The 23,270-nt window shown below is 37.6% G+C and overlaps 1 protein-coding gene across 4 annotated transcripts in view; it reads right to left on the bottom strand.

Moving 5' to 3' along the window:
- Positions 1–228: 228 nt before the first annotated feature.
- The window catches only part of LOC103848169 (lysine-specific demethylase JMJ25), a 28,452-nt gene continuing 5,410 nt past the window's right edge, over positions 229–23,270 (bottom strand). Inside the window, exons 4-14 of one of the 4 annotated variants that reach the window (XR_004456273.1) lie at positions 23,092–23,207; positions 22,909–23,008; positions 22,698–22,830; positions 22,396–22,459; positions 21,622–22,321; positions 20,866–21,492; positions 20,710–20,782; positions 20,548–20,633; positions 20,316–20,435; positions 2,380–16,927; positions 229–2,256 (exon numbers count right to left, since the gene is read on the bottom strand). Coding sequence is in view for 3 of the 4 variants with exons in the window: in XM_009125131.2 (XP_009123379.1) it covers positions 20,220–20,435; positions 20,548–20,633; positions 20,710–20,782; positions 20,866–21,492; positions 21,622–22,321; positions 22,396–22,459; positions 22,698–22,830; positions 22,909–23,008; positions 23,092–23,207 (2,115 nt within the window). In the remaining variant the exon portion in view is untranslated. Of the gene's footprint in view, positions 16,928–19,718; positions 20,436–20,547; positions 20,634–20,709; positions 20,783–20,865; positions 21,493–21,621; positions 22,322–22,395; positions 22,460–22,697; positions 22,831–22,908; positions 23,009–23,091; positions 23,208–23,270 lie in introns of those variants that run through there. The other 3 variants (XM_009125133.3, XM_009125131.2, XM_033287651.1) reach the window with 3 other exon arrangements.

The raw sequence follows: 23,270 nt of genomic DNA, 5'->3' as shown, positions 1-23,270 counted from the left end.
TCCTATGTTTTAATCAAATTATTTAATAACCGTGAAATTAAATTAACTAAGCATTTACCTAGCCTAAGAAACAATTAACTCAGCCTTGGAAACAATTAACTCAGCCCTTAAATAGATTTTACTTAGCCTTACAAAAATTAACTCAGCCTCGAAATAGATTTTACGTTGCCTTAGGAACCATTAACTCAGTCTTCAAATATATTTAACTTAGCCAACGAAACAATTAACTCAGCCTATAAATAGCATTTAATCAAATATTAGAAAACAACAACTTAGCCATAGAATATTAGTCTCGACATACAACATACTGGAATAGCAAATAACATAAAAAGATAAGTTTTGATACAATACATCTTCACCACTTCCTTGTGTCCCTTAACAGGCTTATCGGTTCAAAATCACGTAAGAACAAGCCGAGCTCTTTGATCCAGAAACAGCGGTTACACATGTTATCATCCTTAGTGACATCAATGTGCCACAAGCAGTGACATTGTCGCTGCACAAGATTTGCACATTTGCATCTGTAGAACGATGACATAAAAAGCAAATGAACAGGACCTTATGGTCGCGAAAATAGTCACCATGCCACAAACCCCAAGCCCATTTCACAGAGCGCACTAGTTTACCGATCCTGTCAACAGATTCAAATAGAATACCATCAAAATACTTCCCTTCACCCTCAAAGATTGCTCGAGTCATTGCGTGTGTATACACAGCACGCTCATATCCAGCATCTGCTGCACGCTTCATGAGAGAAAGCCCTTCTTCGTGAAGGTCCAAGGAGTAGAAAAACTGTACACCCTTTATATAAAGCGTGCTTGGATTTCCCTCACCGTAGCAAGCTTTCAACAACTCAGAAGGCATATTGAGTCCCCAGGGAACGGATAAAACATCGAGGAAATGGCAAACTTTACGCCGCTCTGCTAACGCCTTCATCGACCTCGACGATGCTTTGAGGCCATAGAGATCTTGGATGGAGTTACGGGCCGCACGTTCAACCACTACCGCCTGAATTTCTTCAGGCAATTCAAGAAGAGGGAAAAAATTTCATTTACTCTCTCAGGGGTGAAATTGATTTAGATAGACAGAGAAAATGTGTAAAAATATAGAATATAGAGTTGAAAGTCTTATTTATTGGCAGTGTGAAACTCAGTCGTCTGACGACCTTTCTTTTTTTTTGGCGGGAATTTTTAAAGAATAAACATGAAAATCAACAAATCAGCCATAATACAAAAATATTAAAACCATAAGCTAAGCTGTAATACAAAAACATGAAAATCCCTACAACACTTGCTTACATCGGACAAGTTTTCGCATTATGATATAAGAAAAATAGGATGAAATCTGCTTTAGAAGTTGCACTATCAACTTCTAAAGCAGATTTCATCCTATTTCATACTACTAATTCAAAATAACTCAGCCGTTAAAAAGGTAACTCAGCCTAGTAAACAATAACTTAGCCCATGTTAACACTAACCCAGCCGTTACGCATATCAGAGTCGTTGAGATGCTTTCCATAGGACATGAAAAATAACAGCCCGGCCATAAGTATTAACTATTAAAATCAACAACCCAAACGTAAGAAAAACATGAAAATCAACAAATCAGCCGTAATACAAAAATATTAAAACCATAAACTAAGCCGTAATACAAAAACATGAAAATCCCTACAACAACCCAGACGTAAGAAAAACATGAAAATCAACAAATCAGCCGTAATACAAAAACATTAAAACCATAAACTAAGCTGTAATACAAAAACATGAAAATCCCTACAACACTTGCTTACATCGGACAAGTTTTCGCATTATGACCACTCTGTCTACATCGAGAACATGTGTGCTCTTTCCTAGGACGTTTGTTTGATAGTGCAACTTCTAAAGCAGATTTCATCCTATTTTTCTTCGGTCTGCCTGGTGGTTGACGTACAGTCGGGGGCAAGCAGCGTTGGTTAGCCACGAGTTCTGGAACAGGTTGCGCTGAATCAACCGGCAAGACCGATTCAGCGTATGCGCTAACCAAATAATTGCTGGTATAGTAAGGACTGCACAGGGATATACGAGAAACATTCATGTACTCCGCCGCTGCGATTGCGTGTACACATGGTAATTTCTCGAGTTCGAAACGGCGACATGTGCACTTTCGCTCTACCAAATTAACAACATGCAAAGACTCGCCGGAAGATCCATATTTAACTTCAGTGTGATGATCATCAATCCTCTGTACCGCCAAATCTCTGGCGGCAGTTACACGACCCTATTAAAAATATATAATTAATGTGAAACGACTGACTTAGTACATCTTAAGGGCTGACTTAAGAGCTGTAAAGACTGACTTATGAATTTAAAGGCTGACTAATTTTTTTAAAGGCTTACTTACATGTAGTAGTTTCTCCACACCACGAGTAAGCGTGGTTCGCTGCGATCTGGCATCCTCTCTTCGTTCACCCGTATCGATTCTAATATCCGAACAATGTTAAGACCTCTAGCATTCGACAATGCTCTGTTCATTGATTCCGCTATGTTCGTAGTCATCAAATTGTACCTCTCGCCCGGGAAATGAACACGCGTCCACAGTCGGACATCAGCCCTTTGGAGGTAGCCGTGGAGTGCTGGATTAATCGCTTCAATCTCCTGAAAAATCTGAGTAAAGTCAAACATCCTAAAACATCTCGTTGCTTTCTTCACCAGACGAAATGCATCTTTTCCTTTGTACCGTCCCAGTATATTCTTATATAGATGGTACGTGCAAATTCCACGAGAAGCAAGCGGATACACATTTGTAATTGCTTTCCCAATCGAGTTATGCCTATCCGAGATTATCGCAAGACCCTCGTCGTCAGGAATCAAAAGTTTTAGTTGCGTAAAAAACCAATGCCAGGAATCATCATTTTCAGTGTCAACCACTGCGAAGGCTATTGGAAAAATCTGAAAGTTACCATCCTGAGCTAGTGCTGCGAGAAGAGTCCCTTTGTATCTACCATTAAGAAACGTACCGTCCACAGCCACAACTTTACGAATGAAAGGAAACCCATTTATGGTCGCACCAAACGCAAGAAACACATACATGAATTTTTCATTCTCATCGATTTGAAGACGCGCAACTGTACTCGGATTTTCCCTTATTATCATGTATAAGTAAGAAGGCAAGCGTTCAAACCCACTCTCAGGTGTTCCCTGAACGATTTCCCTTGCAAATTTCAGCGTCCGGTAAGATTTCCAATACTCCATCTGTTCACATGAAAAACGATACACATAACTCAGCCACATCATACAATTAAGTCAATCACAACGTAAAACTAATTCAACACTATTTTAATATAAATCGGCCGCATTGTGTAAATATATCAACCGCTACGAAACACATATTACTCAGCTGTTTCGTAAACATAACTCAGTTACACCAAAGTAATTACCTTTACACCAAACTGCTTAGTGATAGCTATTCCAACACTCGTAGGGCGAACGGCTGGACCAACGTCGCCGAGAAAGTTCTTGTACAACTCTCCTAAAATATCTGGTGTTGCATTTCGACATCGATTAGAATGCTCAGTTGTAGAACATGTATGATTCGATTCGTAAATACAAACATAGAACGCCAGGGATTCCCCTTTGGTAGAAGCACGAACCCTCCAGATACATCCATCAACCCAACACTTAACAATGAATAATGTTCGGGTTGATATGTCTACATCATAATCAAATCGATCCTTCACTGTAAGAAGTTTCAGTCGTCTCTCCAAATCGTCTTTACTCTCGTATCGTTGCCCTACCGCAAGATTTAACGACGACATCTCCAACCTTAGAAGAACCTCCTCACTCTCTTTAGACCCGCTCATCGAGAAGTTCTGATATATCTTCTTGGGAGGTACCATTGGTGACTCTTCGTCTTCTAAAGGAGACTCACCGTATGAGCTGAAGTTATCATCTTCAGATGACGCACCGTTCGAGTCGTCGAACATATCAAATCGGCTATCAAATTCATCGTCTTCTTCGTTTTCTTTGCCTGTTTCATCTTCTCCGCCTACGTTCTGATTTTCTCCTTCCACAATACTAGAGCAATCAATCTCATTGTCCTCTTCTTCATTCTCCGAACTGCAACCATCGTAACTCCCACTGTAATTATCGTCTCTGGACTCAACTTCTGACGCTTCTACTTCTGAGCTAAAATTGAAGTTTGTTTTAGTCTTCTCTCTTGCTTTGTCGTCCTTGTTCTCCGTAATCTCAACACAAAGACGTAGTTGTTCGATTTTCTTTAGGGCTACAAAACCTTGCAACTGCCGAGTATTGGACACGTACACTGGTGGAGTGTCGTGCGCCATTGTTTTCAATGATTTATTCGAGAACATGTAGCTTAGCTGAATATGATCACTCATTTCATTCAATCCGTAATCATCGAGAACAGACTTTGCGAAATCTTCATGTGTAGAGTTCTCATCTAAATGAAGAACTCTACACCCTCTACTATCAGCGTTGAATGCATATTTGTTTTTCTTAATCCAGTTACCGGAAACAATAATAACCGGATCCATAACCAACTGAGATAGATGAAGAAGAGAAATAACGGGTATGAAAGGGGAGGAGAGGAATATGAACAGGCTGATTAAAACCTAGTTTTGAAGTTCTTTCGTTACTGATGACATGGCAAATCCAAATTGATGACATGGCAGCTGACATGGAAATTCGGTTTTTCAGCCACCAAAAAAATATATAACTCAGACACCCTAAGTCAGTCCACATGTAGTAAGTAAGTCTGCCGAAACGTGGATACTAGTTCAGTAATTAATCTTTTTTGATAACCCAGCTGTAAATAGGATGAAATACAATAAGCCAACCATATCGTTTAACAATTCAGCCATAAAACAATATTATTCTAGTAATTAATCTTTCGCTAATAACTCAACCACAATATAGCTGAGTTTCATTAAACCATCCAGTTTCGGCTGATTTAAAATAACTCAGCCGTCAAACATCCCATAACCCAGCCATTCGGTGTTCATTAACTTAGCCGTGGGGATATAACTGAGTCGTGTCTTTACTACGACTCAACCAAATTTTCCAGAAATCAATCCATCGATGATTAAGTCAGCCGTAAAGTCAGTACGTAAGTCAGCCGTTGTCCAATAACTCAACTAGATTCATATAACTCAACCCTTACGCGTGGTTTACTTATCGTCTTAAATCAGCCATTTTTACTAAGTCAACTATTTTATTATAAGTCAGCCGAAACTTATACATATACCAGCCGTAACGAAAGACGTATTCTTTTACGGCTGACTTAATGAAAACACGGAAGCGTATTCCTACGTGTCGCCGGATTTTTGCTTACGTGGCGTTAAAAAGTAATGGCATTCTCGTAAATACGTTTTTTCTCATAACGTGGATAAAGGACACGCTTGGCATTTAAAAAATACCAGTAATAAAAAAAAAGATTTGTATGGTTCTGATCATAAGTCCTAAAATATATAATATCTGAGTCAACTTCCCAAAAAAAATAGCTCTAAAAGTTCATTAAAAAAACTTTTTCTCATTTTTTATTTGTTTTAAGCTGCTGTTCTGTGGCTGTTATCAACCAAAGGAGTCCACCAACGTGTTCGTCTTATAGGATTAGAAGTGAGAGAGATTTTGTTCAGCTAGTGCTTCATGCATGGATCTAAGGTCTGATGAATCTCGAAGTACCGGCAGAATAACAAATAACAAACAACAAACACATGGGAACTGCTTCCTCTGACTTTAAAGTTTCATCAAATAAAGGAAGTACTCAGAAGATCCTCACCCAACATTACTAACAATGTGATGCCACCTTCCTTTGTGGCTTTGAGAGCATATATGTTTTTGCAGTCGCAGTTCTTCTAATATAATTCTGCCATCTACAGATACTTATCTGTACAATAGATATAGATATACATATTTTGTTTGACCAAAAAGTTGGTGGTATATACATTGATTTATTTCCCATTCTGTTTCACCAGATTCTTATGGTCCTTTAGTTAAATTATTTCATCCCAATTTTCATGAAGGAGTTAATTTGAAAACGATAAGCATTTATTTTTAGAAAGCCCAAGAGCAGATATTCCTTTAAGAACTTTTTACAAAAAAAGTCAATTAAGCATAGATTACTTGCTGGGTACGTAACTTTATAACAAACCAAATCTAAACTTTCAAAAAAGAGCTACGCACTCAAGTATGACTTATTAAGACAAACTGGATAGCAAAGCTGCATATGTAGTTCACAACAGTGACATGTACCTTACAGGGGGAAGGTTTTAAATTAAGCAACAATAACTCAGCAGGAACACTAGTCAACTTGTTAATCCCATCATCATAAGCAATGAACATGGCAGTATCGTAGCATCATTAGCTGACATCTTAACCCGGTACCTAGTGGTGAAAACAAGAGATCATTTGTTAGCTGTCAAAGTAATGAGAGTTGCATTAGGACCAGTTAGAACGAGATAATGGAAAATAGCGTAGCTTGGCTTACTTTACAGCCCAACAGTTTTTTCAACATGGCACGCTGCACACATGAAGGATGACAACCCCTGCTGAAGTTTTCGGAAGCACTTGGAGCATGATACTTTTATTGTTGGCATTCGGTTCGTTTTAGTGTTCTTGATGTAAACTCAGATTACTCATTAAAGGATAAAGGTTGTTACAATCTGTTTATATACAAGTGTAACTACTAAACCAAGAATAACCAACTGGTTTACATCATAATTAGATTGATAATAAACCGGACATTCCAGAGCCCTTAACCAACTACACTAAAAGCCTCCCTCAAGATGGAGATATGAAGATGTTAGTCATTCCCATCTTGCTAATGAGGTCTCTGAAAGGTACAGGGTGCAACGCCTTCGTCAATGTATCAGCTAGCTGATTCCCAGTCTTGACGAATATCGTTTTGAGAAAGCCACATTCAATAGCCTCTCGAGTCTTGTAACAATCCAGTTCAATCCACTTAGTTCTCTCATGGAATACAGAATTGTTAGCAATGTGTAAAGCCGAGGTGTTATCACAGTAGAGATAAGCTGGAGGTTGAAATGGAACTCGAAACTCAAGAAGTAACCGAGCTAACCAGATCATCTCCTTCGTTGCTAAGGCCATAGCTCTGAACTCTGCTTCAGCCGTACTACAAGACACTGTGTCTTGCTTCTTAGATCTCCAAGAGGATTCACCTATGAACATACAGATACCACTCACTGATCTTCTTGTATCTTTACATGCTGCCCAATCAGAATCCGAAAATCCACGGAGATCAAACTTGTTATCAGCTGGATAAAACAACCCTTGACCAACCGTGCCCTTTAGATACCTCAAAACTTTATATGCTGGGTTGAGATGAATATCCGTAGGAGCATGAGAGAATTGGCACAAAGTGTTTACCGCATAAGAGATGTCAGGTCCTGTTGTATGTAGATACATCAACTTCCCAATCAACTTTCTATAAGAAGAAGAGACTGATAATGGAACTCCTTCTTCAAGAGAGAACTTGATACTCGGATCCATTGGTATAGTAGAAGGTTTGCATCCAAGAAGTCCCGTTGTAGATAGTAGCTCCAAAACGTACTTTCTTTGACACACTGATATCCCTTTAGACGATCTTGCTATCTCCAGACCAAGAAAGTATTTAGCTGGACCAAGATATCTCAACTTGAAATGAGATTGTAACCCTTCAATGAAATTCTTGATCATACTATCATCATTGCTGACGACTAGTATATCATCTACATAAACTAAAACTCCCATTATAACACCATCCTTGTAACGCATGAACAGAGTATGATCTAAATGTGATTTAGAGAATCCCATTCCAGTTAAAGTAGAGGAGAGCTTGAGATACCATTGTCTCGAAGCCTGTTTCAACCCGTATATCGACTTGTGTAGCTTACACACTGCATTCTTGGGAAGAAATTCTCCTGTAATCTCCTCATAACCCGGTGGGATCTTCATGTATATCTCCTCAGTAAGATCACCATTCAAGAAAGCATTTGAAATATCCAATTGATGGACTGACCAGTTCATCTTAGCCTCTAGAAGCAAAAGCATGCGAACAGAGGTATGTTTGGCGACAGGTTAGAAGGTTTATTCATAATCTAACCCTTCCTGTTGAGTAAACCCCTTTGCAACTAGTCTTGACTTTGGTCTCTCAATCGTACCATCAGCATTGTATTTGATTGTATTCACCCACTTACAACCAATTGCTTTCTTGTCCGGAGGTAGAGTAGTAATACTCCATGTCGCTGTTCTTGTCATAGCTCCAATCTCCACTCCCATCGAATCAATCCAAACCTTATGACCCTTTGCTTCTGAATATGTTTGTAGTATGAAGTCTTTGGTGATTGTATTAATGAAGGCACAAAAAGGCACAGATAGTAATGAATAAGAAATATAGTTTGACATAGGGAATGGAATATTAGAAGTAGTATTATAACAATGAAAATCCTGCAAGTGTTTAGGAGGTTTCTTTTGTCTGTGAGACTTTTATTCGAAAGGAGCCACAGTCTCTGAGGATGATACATCAGGATTTGGATGTACATCAGACAATGTTGCTTCAGAGGAAACAACATCAGGGGTTGTAGGTGAATGAAAATGAGGAAAGAATTCTTTGGTCATGTCTTTGATGTTAGACGATGCCAAAGGGAAAATATCCTCATGAAAAGGACATGTCTCGAGACAGAAACGGCATGTGTCTCTATATCTAACAGTTTATACCCTTTATATCCAGAAGGATAGCCTAAGAAAATACAAGCTCTAGCCCGTGGTTCAAACAATAACATAAACACCCAAAACTTTTCAAAGAATGATAGTCAGGGGTTTTGTTAGTTAGTTTCTCATACGGTGACTGGTTTTCTAGGACAGGAGTGGGAAGTCTATTGATAAGAAAGACAGCTGTTAACACGCAATCACCCCAAAACTCTAGAGGAATATTTGATTGAAACAAAAGAGATCTAGCTACATTCAAGATATGTTGATGCTTTCTCTCGACTACTGAGTTTTGTTGAGGTGTTTCAGGACAAGAGTGATATGCAACAATGCCTTTCTCAAGAAACAAATCATTAAATTTCAACTCATGGGCATTATCAGATCTAACTGCTTGAACTTTAAGTTTGTATTGAGTTTCTATCATGGCTATAAACCCGGGAAATATATACAAGACATCAGACTTATTTTTCATCAAATATATCCAAGTGGCTCTACTATGATCATCTACAATTGTCAGAAAATATCTACGATCATCAACTGTAGGTACAGAGAATGGTTTCCATGTGTCTATGTGAACGAGTTCAAATGGTTTAGTACAAATGTTATTTCTATATTTGAAAGGTAAATGTTTCTGTTTTGCAAGATGACAAATATGACAGACATGCGAACTCTGTTTTTCATTCTTTAATCCTTTCAAACAACAAATCAGAAAGAACATCAAATTATGAACTAGATGGGGGACCCAATCTATTGTGCCAAGTAGATGAATCAATAGTAAAGCTAGAACATACTGGTGGAAAGGAACAAGTGGTAGACACATCTTGTAAACAAATTGACTGAGTATTTTTATTGAAATCCATGACGTATAAATTCCCAACTTGACTACCTTGACCAGTCATCAATTCCCGTGTAAGTTCCTGAATAAACCATTGATCAGAAGTAAAGCTCACTTTAGAATTAAAAGTCTTTGTTAAGACACTAACACTGATCAAGTTGAATTTAAACTCAGGAATATACAAAACATTATGCAGAGATATATCATCAGTTAGTTGAATGAATCCTATGCCTTCTATATGAACCGTGTATCCATTAGGAAGAGTGACATAAGTATTCTCTAATGATCTATATTCTATATAAAGATCTTTATTATGAGAAACGTGATGAGTTGCCCCTGAATCTAATACCCAAGCTCTAAGAGACACAGCCGGTTCTGTAGATACTGAAGAAACGAGCATGTCATAGTAAGATTTAGAATATAGATCAAGGAAAGTACCTGAAATCTGTGAGATAACATGCACAAAAGTTGAAGTCGAAGCAAAGGATTTGTCAGGTAAGGATTTAATATGTGATCCGTGAAGTTTGGAACTAAGATAAGAAATCATGGTCTGAATCTGATCTCTAGACATATCTTCTTTCAAATGATCTGACTTCTCTGTTTGTTGTTCTGAGACGACTTGAACTGGTAGAGTAGCCAGATTGGTGGAACCAATAGTCTGAGGTTTCTTCAACTTTGGAGGACCAGAACCCGGAGGGTAACCATGTAGCTTGTAGCATTTGTCAGCTGTATGACCCATCTTGTGGCAATGAGAACACTTAGGTTTCTGGTAGCCAGTCTGAGCCAAGAGAGTGTGAGGTTGCTCAACAAGATTAGAGGACTGAATCTGAAATGCAGACGGATTAGCTACGCTCTTCAAGGAGTGACCAATGGATCTCTGACTCTCATCTTGATCAAGCATGTTATATATCTCTGTTAATCCCGGTCGTGGTTTCATGTTCAAGATTTGTCCACGAATGTTGGCAAAGCTCTCATTAAGCCGCATAAGGAACTGAATGATCCTGCTCGTCTCAGCTTCTTCTACCAGCTCCTTGACATGATCGCAATTACAACGCTTCACAGTAGTAGTTCTTGTGTTTGCTAACTGCTCCCACAATGTCTTCTTCTTCGTGTAATATGTTGACAGATCAAGGTTCTCCTGCTTCAAGGTCATGCTAGATTGTTCGAGTTGATACTTCCTCGGAAGATTACTCACTCGAAACCTCAAATACAAATCATTCCACATCTCAACTGCATCCTCATAGTACAGAATACTATCATATATCTCCTTATTCACTACATTCAACAACCACGCCTTCACCATACTGTTACATCTACTCCAAATTTTGAACAAATTGTCAGCAATATCTGGCCTAGGAAGCGATCCATCAACGAAGCTCAATTTGTTCTTTGCATCCAAACTCATTCGCATAGCAATAGACCCGTTATTATAGTTCGTTCCATCTAAAACATGAGTGACAACGGATAGACCTGGATGATCAGCCGAGTGAAGGAAGAACGGACTGTGAACGTCGAAGATCGGAAAAGTCGAATGTCGATCGCGAATGTTCATCATTTCAGGATGTGGACTCATCGCGATCTCATTTGCAGCTAGAGGAGTTGAAATCGGAGATTGATTCGGGGAAGTAGGTGTACGTCCTCTCGCTTTTCTTCCTTGCTTCACCATTGTAGAGAATCAGAGCTCAAAGATGATGATATGAGATCACGGAGAAGTTCGCAAAGGTGATTTGGATACTTCCGAGATCAATTCAGCAACAGAGCAGCTTCCGATCAATATTCTGATGATGAAAACGCCAAGAAAAGAGAAGAGAATCGACGAATCTGAGCTCATTCGAAGAAATTTTTGCGGAAAAGCTCTGATACCATTTTAGTGTTCTTGATGTAAACTCAGATTTCTCATTAAAGGATAAAGGTTGTTACAATCTGTTTATATACAAGTGTAACTAGCTAAACCAAGAATAACCAACTGGTTTACATCATGATTAAATTGATAATAAACCAGACATTCCAGAGCCCTTAACCAACTACACTAAAAGTTCGCCATTCGGGATCCTAGGTGAATCTTCTTTCGCACCAGAACTGCGTATTTAATAGATACATGGAATGGTTCTCTCCTTTCTACAATATGTACTACAGTCTCAGAAGAATGTAATGGCGAGGTTGCTGTTGTCTAAATTTTTCAACCTTTGGATATGATGTCCTCAATGGTGAAATGTTGGTGGATTGAGGTTGTCCATGTATTGTATGAACTCACGAGGTTCTCATCGTTAGACAGGTGATTCCACCTTTTTTAAATTTCCAATGCTCTCTAGTGTGGCTTGATTCGAGTGTGTGATGCTATTACTAGCAGCTTGCTTCGAGTGTGTGCTGCTCATACTATCTGTAGCCTTGGAATTTGGTTCTCTTTTTTCAGCTGAAGCATTTTTCTTGAAATTGGTACTTTCCTCTGGAGACTGCTTGTCTAGTTGTTGGTAAGTCTGGACCAAAGTGCAAAGAGTCAGACTTCAGATTGACATAGATAGGATTTCAGAAAATAAATAATTTAGTGGATACGTACGCATCAAAATCATAAGAGAAGGCAAACATATTTTTTTTCTTCTGTTTTTTGACTTTCACTATAACTTTTTTTCATTTTTCGGGTTTTCTTGACTGGACTTGAGAAATCGAAGTATGGCATGTCCATTTTGAATGATGATAACCTGCCAAAACCTCTACCCATATCGAAAAATATATCCCTGATAAGGAGTCAAAGAAACAGAACTATATTAGACAATATCTTAGAGAACCACAATAACTTAGAGAAATAATCTATAATAAAAGAGAAAAACTTCCATGATTGAACCGCATTAGCTTAGGCATAAGGGTAAATGTTACACACACAGCTTGAAGGCATTCTTCTTCTTATCTTTATTTGCTAGTGAGCCAAATCCTAAATCCACTAGTTCATCAACTGTCATTGACTTAGAGTTCCACGTATATTCTTCCATATCTTTGTCTGCATGTAACCCATGGTGTTGGACCCCATTTCGGTCAATACGTTAATGGGCCACGATCAAGGATATGGGCTGCAAGGAGTTAAGCCTATAGCGAACATGCGAACTCGAGACAGAGACTTCGAAGAACCGGAGATCGCGGAACGGTTGCGAAGATCACGGGAGCAGCCCGTTATAAGATGAGATCGATGAATAAGAAAAGGAGGACGTTCAAAACCCTAGAGAGAGCTACACCCACAATTCGACCTTGCTTTCCTCTAATTTTAGTCTTTGATCTCATCGATCTCGTTTTGTAACATTCGATCTCAATTCATTCATTGTATTCATCCTTACTCGTCAATAAAATCCATTTTTGCCTACTGGAAACTGATTACATTGTTGTATTCTAAAGATATCATTGCCTACATCATTTATCTTTCCTAGATTAAACTCTCGATCACTACTAAATACTTAGTGTAGATTTTAGGATCTACACATGGTATTTTAAATACTATTCATAAACCATCCCTTTTAACAATTAATGGGAACAACCTTGCAAGACTTTAGTCTATTTCAAAAAAAAAATCGTAGCTGGCTAAAAATTGAGGAATAGAACAGTGAGGACGGTAATGTACACAAAGATAGCTCGTAACATCAACCTATCAAAAATTCTAGTTGACGATTCATTCTCATCATTGGAGTTTCTGCCGCAAGCAGCTTGAAGGCTTTCATATAGAAAACATACTTGTAAACAAAATTTGGATTTAGTAACGTTTAGATCACTGAAACCAGTATTTAACCACATGAACCTTACCTAGCATTAGATCTTTCTCCTAAGCTTCTGTAGAACTTTTTTTTGCAGGTGCAGCTCTTTCTTGGGATAGGGTAAATGCTAGCTGAGATCTGTGAATCTGATTGAAATAGGGGCATCAGCGAATCTTAGGTTTTGGTTGCTCCTGGTGACATCCAAAAGCCTTAGCTTATAAAAGGAATTCTTGTTGGAGCAAGTATTTGAAGTTGTTGAGCGGCTAACATGGATAGATGCTTGGATTAGTGTCAACTGTCAAGTGAAGGAGTAAAACAGAAAACATTGATTAAAGTACGACTGAATAAGTCAAGTTATAAGAGATTAAAGTGGATTGGGTAACTGCCCGTCAATCAGAACCATGTCAACACCCATGAACTTACCCCTTTTATCTGCAATGACATCCCTTCAATTCTGAGAAAATAATCTGAGAATTAACCATTTTGGATCTTTTTGGAGAAATATTGGAAAAACGTTAGCAGACAAACGAACTGCTTAGGCGACGAAACTCACCGGATATCTATATATACTGACTTCAAGTGAAATTGATTGGAGGAAAGAGACATTTAAGAATAGGTAGTGGGTTTCATTGATTCAACTCGATGTTACCTCGTAGAACAGAGGGGAAGAGGAAAAGGTACGGCGGTGGTTTCACAGCCCCTTTGAGTTCGAGGAAGTTGAAGTGATTGAGAAATGTTCTAATGGATCTCCACATTGTAGGCCTTATCTGAAAACATAATTTCTTCATAAATCGTTGGTCAATCCCATTCAAAACAGGTTTCAATGAATAAAAAAAATATTGCCACAGGTGGAGGAAGTAGAAAGACGAAAAGTCTCATTTATTATTATAGATAGATAGTATAACTAACTATTAAACCTCAAGAGTCAATGAACATGTCAATACGTATTGGAAAATCAAAGGTTTCAAAATAGTCAATGAACATCAATACGTATTGCAAAATCAAAGGTTTAATTATGTCCATCAATGAACATGATACAGAGAATCTGTATGGAAGAAGATGATGAATAATAGCAATTGAATTGACGTTCATAAAACACCAATCCAACACTCAATGTGTGAAGCACTTATAATTAGAAACAGCTCTAGCACAACAATGAGGAGATTTTCCTAGAAAGTTACCAAGAAAATCATTGTAACCACAGAAAAGGAAGAATAAACTCTAACAAACTTTATGATCTTTTTCGATGAATGAAATGGAATCAGATACTTTGCTTTTATACAGATTGTGTTGCCCTCTCTTATTTGTTGATGACGTGGCTTCAAGTATTATATTTCTTGTATCAAATCTCCCCTGGTTGAAAAACTTTTACAACAAAGTTTAGGCTAGCTGTTCACATCTTCACTGCTGTCCAAACAAGAACCCTGAAACTATAACTAGAACATATAAGGTTCTCTCCTGCAACTCTCTGGTTATGGCAGCACAAATCACTTTCCCGGTTTGTTTTGGTACTCCATTGGTGCCACACAACTGAAGAATGTTTTCAAAACTCCCACCAAGTGACCACAAACAACAACTTATTTCTTTGTCTTACTGTTATGTACGAGAACATGCAAGACTTTGGTGTTGTTAAAAGAACATGAGGCATAACAAAAGCCTCAGCATTCTCACTGTAAACTTCTGCAGCAAAGTAATACATGTTATCCTTAAGAAGCACATGCTGGGTACATATCTCCATGATTTTGACTCTGGAGATCCGGTAGTTAGAACCTCCAAGCCCATGCTCTCCATCTGAACCAGGCACGATAGGTTGCTTATCATGAAACTCCGCTTCCTCATTGTCAATTCTGACCATATGATCCTCAACTTCCATTTTTTCTCAGTAGAAAGATCTTTTTGAAGTGACTGCCATATCTTCATTATGTATGTCAAACCTTCTAACATAGCCTGCAACTCTTCTAAAACTCTTACTGCCTCATCTTTTAGAAGTAAAAACTTGTCTTTGAACTTAAATCTCCAACACTTTAGAAGTTTCTCTTGTTTAGTTCGCCACTGCTCTGATACCACTGATACAAAGAATTTGTATGGAAGAAGATGATGAATAGTAGCAATTGAATTGACGTTTATGTTTATAAAACACCAATCCAACTCTCAATTTGTGAAGAGCTTAGAATTAGAAACAGCTCTAGAACAACAATGAGGAGATTTTCCTAAAACGTTACCAAGAAAATTATTGTAACTATAGGTAAAAGGAAGAAGAAACTCTAACAAACTTTCTGATATTTTTCGATGAATGAAATGAAATCAGGTACTCTGCTTTTATACAGCTTCTGTTACCCTCTCTTATTTGTTGATGAGGTGACTTCAAGTATTATATTTCCTGTATCATAACAGCAATACGTATGTACATGTATCTACGGACGGACGCTAACATCAACCAATACAAAATCAAGGGTTTCAGTATGTTCCTTAGCATGGTTAAACTTTTGTAATAGTTTTAAGCAGATTTCCCATATAAACTTAACATTAAATATTATATAATCGGCAAAGTCAAACATTATGCATTTAGTTTACAATAAATAAAATAATATCGAATATTTATATAGATGATGATTTTAAGTTTTAAATAATAATATAGAATGATTATTCAAACTAATGATTCAATTAAAATAATTAAAATATGAAAAATAAGAAAATTATTAACTAAAATTGTTGAAAACATTACAAATAAGAAAAATATCCAAAGATCATGGAGAACGCGACAAGTAAACTAAATCATTTATCAAATTATATTATACTCCCTCCATTCCACAAAGAAAGACTTTTTAGTATTTTCACACATATTAAGAAAACACATTAAACTATCATAATAAATGTATTGTTTTCTGTATTTTCAGTTTTCAATAGCTTTTAACCAATAGTAATTCAATAAATTCAATTAATTTTCTTGAAATTTACAATTTTTTTTATAGAAAACACAAAAATACATCTTCCTAAAACAATTATTTTTTTTAAAAAAAATATATCATTAAAGAACGGATGGAGTAGATGTTATTATAGAAGTGAAAATATCAATAGGTTGGCGATGCTCCTAGCTGAAGCATATCGGCTTCCTTTCCCACACACTCACCGCATCCTAGCGAAAGTTCACATTTCAAGTTTTTCAAGAAACGGACCCTCCGCTTCCCGCCACCAAAACACTGGTGGTTGCATGTGAGTATGTTATTTTACTTTTTTTTGGAAAACACGTGGAATACTAAAGTTTTTACATTTATAAACCACTTTTAAGAAATTGAGACAGTTTTCTTTTGAATAAGAAAGAAATATGTCTTCCAAAAGATAACCAATTTGTATAATGACAAATTAACGATGTCAATGTGCTTTTCTGATTAGAAAATCCAATGAAGTTCATGAAAACGAAGATGAAAAATCCAAAGGTGACTTATGTTGACATTTCCATGAAAGTATTTCTTTCTTTCTAATATGTATACGGGACCCGAGAATCCTACACATTGAAGGCACAACAAAATATCTCTTTGTAGATGTCACACAAAAGCTGCCTTCAACTATTGGGCCATTGGTTTGGACTCTTCTGGTAACGTCTCAAGTTCTATGAGAGCTTGCTCGATCGCATAGATCACCATCTTCTTTATCTGTTACATGAGTAAAGAAAAAAATAGCATTAAATGGTCAACCCAGTGAATGAATACAAAAGGAGAAGAATAAAATTTAAATATGTCATCTTTCATCATACATGTACAGATGTAATAACATAGAACTACAATATTTTAAAAGTCGGTGTAGACGATGACTACGCGCCCACCTAGGTGGCAAATTGAATCTAAACAAAGCAAATTTTTTAGAACGGTTATTTAATGAAAATAGTTTAGGTGTTCAAAAATCGGTTTAGTAGGCGCCCACCCAATAATAATCATATATAAAGAACCTAATTACTTCCTACCGATTTCTTAAACACCGGAAGATATATTACTCGATCAAGATACTCACCAATATTTCAAGAGAATATACTTTTTTCTATTGACTGCTACTGCTATATATATATATATATATATATATGTGTGTGTGTGTGTGTGTGTGTGTGTTTTATCAAGATTTTACTTATGCATAAATATACTATTATACTTCTAAACTCTCAAATTTCATCCCACAACCCTGATGGTTGGGAAACAATTTCGATCAAAATTTGGTTTTGTGTAAAACATAGCCATGACCATATAAACTCATGTAGCAGAAGCTTTTAAGATAAGGTTCCGCCTTGCAGCAACGTTGTAGGCATGCGCTTGGATTTTCTTGTCGTGATGGTTCCTTCTAGTTGACAGTTTGCTCATATAGATGCAGCGCATAGAAGACATTTACCTCGCGAAAAAATCAAAATTCCTTTACTTAGTTTTCCTTTTGGTGTTTTCTTTTATTAATATTAAGATAAGGTTATGTTTTGCTTTTAGGATTAGGATTTATTTCATTAGTATTCATAGAGAACTCTCAATCATTGCAAGGTATGATATATTGAATTAAGATTGAAGTTTCACAAAGAGCGTTGGGAAGCACTGCCAAGAGTATTCGCGCCGTTTTTCGTTTTGAATCCAAGAACTCTTTACTTGCTCGAGATCATCCCTGATCTTTAGTGATTTAGCTTCCACTCTCCATCAAAATATCATTTTCGGAAGGTTTATCCTCATGTCATCCTTCTTTTCAGAAAGTGTATTTCTGTTCCGGCTCTTTTTGGTATCATGAATCATTTTCTTTTTATCTTAGGACTAATATTGCTTGTTTTAGCTTCCGTTTTAGTTTGGTTTATTACATTTCCTCTTTTGGGTTATTGTTCCTCTGGATACAATGCTCCGCTGGCTCAGTTCCCGGAAAAATATAGCTATTCCGCCGGCTTCATTTCCCTTTTAGGATTCTTGTAAAACTTCGGTTTCATTACCGACTCGTTACTTTTGGTTTATCATTTTCTTTTTGCTAGTTAAAATCTTATAAAGGTAGGAGGAATCCGCGATGTGTAATCGAATATAGATCACAAAACTAAGTGAAGGTTATTGATTACCAGATTTTAATACATTTAAGATGTCTAGCCAAATCTTGTATTGCCAAGCACAGCCACATTGATTTGTTTTCGACTATTGATTTGTTTTCTAATAAGGCATCAAGGAGTGCAACATGGTACTACTTGACTAAGCCCCGTGTGCTCGTCGAAGGAGGGGGTTTTCTTTACCAAACTTCGTTTACGTTAACAAGGAAAAATAAAATCCTTAGCAGAACCCATCATTCATTCAATTTTTTCGACTATTGATTTGTTTTCTAATAAGGCATCAAGGACTGAAACCGGTACTACTTGACTAAGCTCCGTGTGCTCGTCGAAGGAGGGGGGGGTTTCTTTACCAAACTTCGCTTACGATAACAAGGAAAATAAAATCCTTAGCAGAGTCCATCATCCATTCAATGATTTCTAAATACTGACAGGGTGTTTTAGTAGATTTGGAAAGATTTTTATATATTAAAAATAGAAACGCAAGTCCGAAAGAAAGCTTGCGGATTTACAAAAACTAAAATAGGCAAACACTAAGAAGATATTTTATTTCCACAAATGGAGAGGATGATGACCAACGGATGAATAATTAACTCGAGGATCTTCCTTTACGACCTCTTCTTGTAGTCAAACCTATGGATCCTTGAGAAATTGCGACAAAATTGGATTTGCTTACACATACTGACAATTCACTTGTTATAATGCTCCATCTATCGGTGTTAATGTATAATGGTATGTTCCATCAAATCATCTCGAGAATTCCACGATTTGAGGAGCTCGTAAACCAAGAGCTAGCAATTCATAGGATGCATTGGAAGCCCTATCAATGTCCACACAAGACAATGATGCCGCGAGCGCCAATTATTTTGAGGGTGCACTTAACCCAAACTTGAGACTTTATTGGGTGTGGTGACAGGGGTAAAATCTAAAGGAGCATACTAGTAGAAGTTACAACCCTTTGTCCCGGCCATTTTAGCGCGCGTATCAGCCCAAGGCATAAAAAACCAGAACTAACATCTCAAGCAAAGAAAAATCATTTATGCAGCCCGATATTTTGCGTATAGACAAGGGATTGAGTTGCAGATACAAGTAATCATCTCTGCAACCGAGCCCCTATGTTAGTTAATAGACAATCTACATGCAACCCAAACACCCTCTCATTATTGTTGAGACAATATCTTAGGGGTGTGTACAGACGCACAAATCTGATTCAGAAAAATTGATCAAGATTGCACACTTCCAGACATAGGTCCTCTCGACCCCAAGTTGAAATACAACCCGAACTCGTGTCAATTTGATTTTCTTTTTGAGGCCTACCTATAACAATGAATCCTGTGGGGAGCCATATTTCACATAGAGCCTCACTTGTTTTCAGTTAATGTGTTTGACTTTATGTAAGGATATTTAAAAAAAAAACGTTTACACTTAGAAACAAAGAAGTCTAACAAGAGTATGTTATTCAATATGTTGGATAACAGCCCTTCGGATATTTTACTCTTGATGCTAGTTGATAGAGATGTGCATTTTGTTTTTTTTTTTTTTTTTTTTTTTTTTTGTTGGGCTTGGAAAAGGTCATAGCTGAATTAAAACTAGTATTTTTTTTAATAGAAAATTGTTTGGTTGGTTCAGTTCTTTGAATAATAGTTGAACTAAGATGTACTCATATAGTCTATTTTGATATTTAAATGTATCTATATATTAAGAACTAAACAAAATTTTGGTCATTTTTGGTTTAAAACGGTTCAGTCTTTTGATGTCGGTTCAATAAAGATAAAAATTTTGATTCAGAGTAAACCGATTGGTGTTCGGTTCTAGTTCGGTTCAAATAAACATCTCTCCTAATTGGATCCAGATATCCAAGAATAACCCGGATACCCAGCTAAACCCCACCAGCATCAACCCATACATAGACACACAAACACAAGCACACGAACATACAACAACAACAAAAAGAAGACATTGATTAATTGGTAAAGAGAGAAAAGACTTGCCTCAAGTTTGTCCTCTCTGGCCTTATGGTTCTTCGGAAGTTGGCGAAACTCCTCTGTCAGACGCAGACACTCTTTAATGTTCTCTGGTGATACAAAGTCTACTGCCACTTTTGTGCACGACTGTCCCAGAAAATTGCCGACCATAAAACATGTTTTCATTAGATTCTCAACTAGAAAGCTAATTATGTGACAGTTTAAAGTGGAAGAAGAAGAGAAAATCAATAGAGCTTACCTTCAGATTCCGAACTTGATGAGGACAGCCGGCAGGAATAAACACGGCTTCTCCTAGCTTTTGCACAAACGTCCATGGTTCGATCCCTACAAATTTTAGACATGAGATTTAGTTTATAAGAAAAGAGAGCAAAATAAATATGGGTTGTTCAGTTACATATACCGAACTCCGCCTTGAGTTTTCTTTTATGCTCAACGGTTAAATAGCATGATTGGTCATGTATCGGATGATAAACCTGAAAAGTAAAATGTCAAAACCTCGTCAGTACCTAGAAAGTAAACTCAGTTAAAAGGTTGTTGCTGATGGGTGTAGTTTTACCTTTGTGACTGGGCAACAATAAGCGTGCCTAAACTCTTTACAATGTTTTCTCAGATACTCTTCCAACTTGGGAACATCTTCTCTCCTAAATATGTCCCAAAGAGCACTTCCCGTTTCATCCTTTTCATGGCTTAGAATCTCTGGCATGTTCATTTCTTCTTCCTCTTGGCTACATGCAACACCATAGCCACGTTCTTCGAACTTGTTCTGTTCCTTGTGTTTCTGCTTTATATCTTTAACTGCAGATATCTGTTCTTGACTTAACGTTATCTCAGCCGTATGCGTCAGTATATTAACCGCATCAGACATATCACAGTGAAGCTTGGTCACGGAATCGCCTCTACCGAGCTCGTCCGGAATCCCATAGGCAATGTAAGTCTTAGGACCCAGGTCCGGTTTGATGAGTGCTTCAGGAAGCTTTGCTGCAATGTTCAGAATCCCAGTTCTAGGGTCGCTATATTCTTGGAAAGGTAATGCGGATATGAACTCGTCACAGTGGCGAGGTAAAAGATCTTCAAATTTATCGGAAGGAGGCCAGTCCTTTAGCTTCAACATCTCAGGCCAGAAGTTTTCATATGTTCTTCCCTTGCTGTAACCTTCAAAGAAGTCACGAGTGTTCACATCCACCTGATTAAAGAAGAGATTAGAACCCATCAATCAATAAAAAAAAAATTCATTTAATTAACGACCAGATCTATTATCATTTTTAGTAGGTGAATTCAGAATCTAAAATATTACTAATGACTATATATATACCTCACACTGAGATAAACAATCAATTGCTTTGACGTGAGAGATGATCTTAGAACTTGATGTTGATGAATCGCATAAAGCTCGCCACATAACCATCGGCTCCCAGCTTAAACCAGGTGTGCTATCAAGAACGTTCCTGGCGATTACCGGTTCACCTTTTGCCCAATGCTCTTGGAAATGCAGAAGCACTTCTTCCTTCAAGACATCAATTGAATCAGGGCAGAACAAGTAGTTGTCGCTTGATCTCATCCTCGAAGCTGCTTTCCTTCTCATATCTGTCTCCAAGGCAGAGCACTTACAGTTCAATTCTCTAGGGAGGCTTATAATGTACGATGCCAAGAGAGTCTCAGCCTTTTGTTCCAAGTCTGACATCCGCATCCGCGGTAAGATTCGCTGAAGCTTCAACGTACATTCACCGCAACCACCTAGTGCTTTTGGTGCACAAGTGATACTTCCGTTGGCGCCAGCATTCCACTGGGGGGATGGTTTAGCTTCTTCGTCCTCCTCAGATACAGAAGAGGAGCTCGGCTCCATTTCTAGACCATGCATATACTTGTATCCTTTGTCAACATAGTGTAACTTTATTTCAGGGCGTTCAGAGATCGATCCTTGGCGAATCTCTTGGCAGCATTTCAGACAAAGCTCGTAAGAGCACTTTGGGCAGCTCCGGTGCAAGTCAACGATTGAAGTTGCGCAATGATCACTGCAACAAGAGATGGTTACAGCAATGATCTTAATTAACTCTCTATTAGATATAACTAACTTGAGTGTGCTTACCAGTATACACGTTCATCACAGTAGCTTACTGCCCTCTTTACATCAACTTCAGATGGCAGTATTCCTACATAAACATGTCATAAGATTAGGAGAAAAAATCACTTATACCAACATAAGTCAGTCTTAGCAGCAGAGCCGGATCTGAGATTTCCCAGGGACTATACACATTTCTTAAGGACTGTAATTAAAAAAAAAAAAATTGTTTCACCATTTTGAAGGCATATATCTTTTATATATATAACCTCTAAAATTTTTAGTGCTGTGCCCAAATCCGGCCCTGCTTAGTAGCATAAGATTCATACCTTGAACCTTTGCCTCAATTTCAATCTCTTCACTCTGGGATTCAGATATTGTTTTCAGAAATGGAAGCATCAGTGAAATCAAGTATTGAAGATGATGGCGTCTTTCAGAAATTGAGAGTTCCTTGTTCGATGTCTGTTCAGATACTAGTAGTTAGCAAAGAAAAACCGTCATGAATGATTCGATTCTCTCCTACAATGTGATATGTGATACCTTGATTAAACCATTCAAATGCAAGCATCTGCTGCAGTTACAGTTTTTGCGGCAGGAAGGGCATTTGTCAACGACATCATCCTCAGGTAACTCTGGATACCTGCAACCAACACATAGAGTAAGCATATCGAATTTGTTATGAGAGCAGAGAAACATATTACGATTAAGGCAGAAGAAACTAACCATTTCCTTGTACATTGAAGACAGTACATGGTGTCTTCACATTCACTGCATCTGAGAAGAGTTACCCTTGCCCCTTTCAAGCACTGGTGGCAAATTGCATTGCGTTCCTTACACTCCTGCCAAGGCAAAAAGATAAGAGTTTAAGTACTGTAACACGTTTGTATTTCTTTTGTAACACG

Source organism: Brassica rapa, chromosome A03 (genome assembly GCF_000309985.2).
Source record: "Brassica rapa cultivar Chiifu-401-42 chromosome A03, CAAS_Brap_v3.01, whole genome shotgun sequence".
Lineage (NCBI taxonomy): Eukaryota > Viridiplantae > Streptophyta > Magnoliopsida > Brassicales > Brassicaceae > Brassica > Brassica rapa.
The sequence above is the reverse complement of the archived record's forward strand: the minus strand, read 5'-3'. Positions and strand labels throughout refer to the sequence as shown.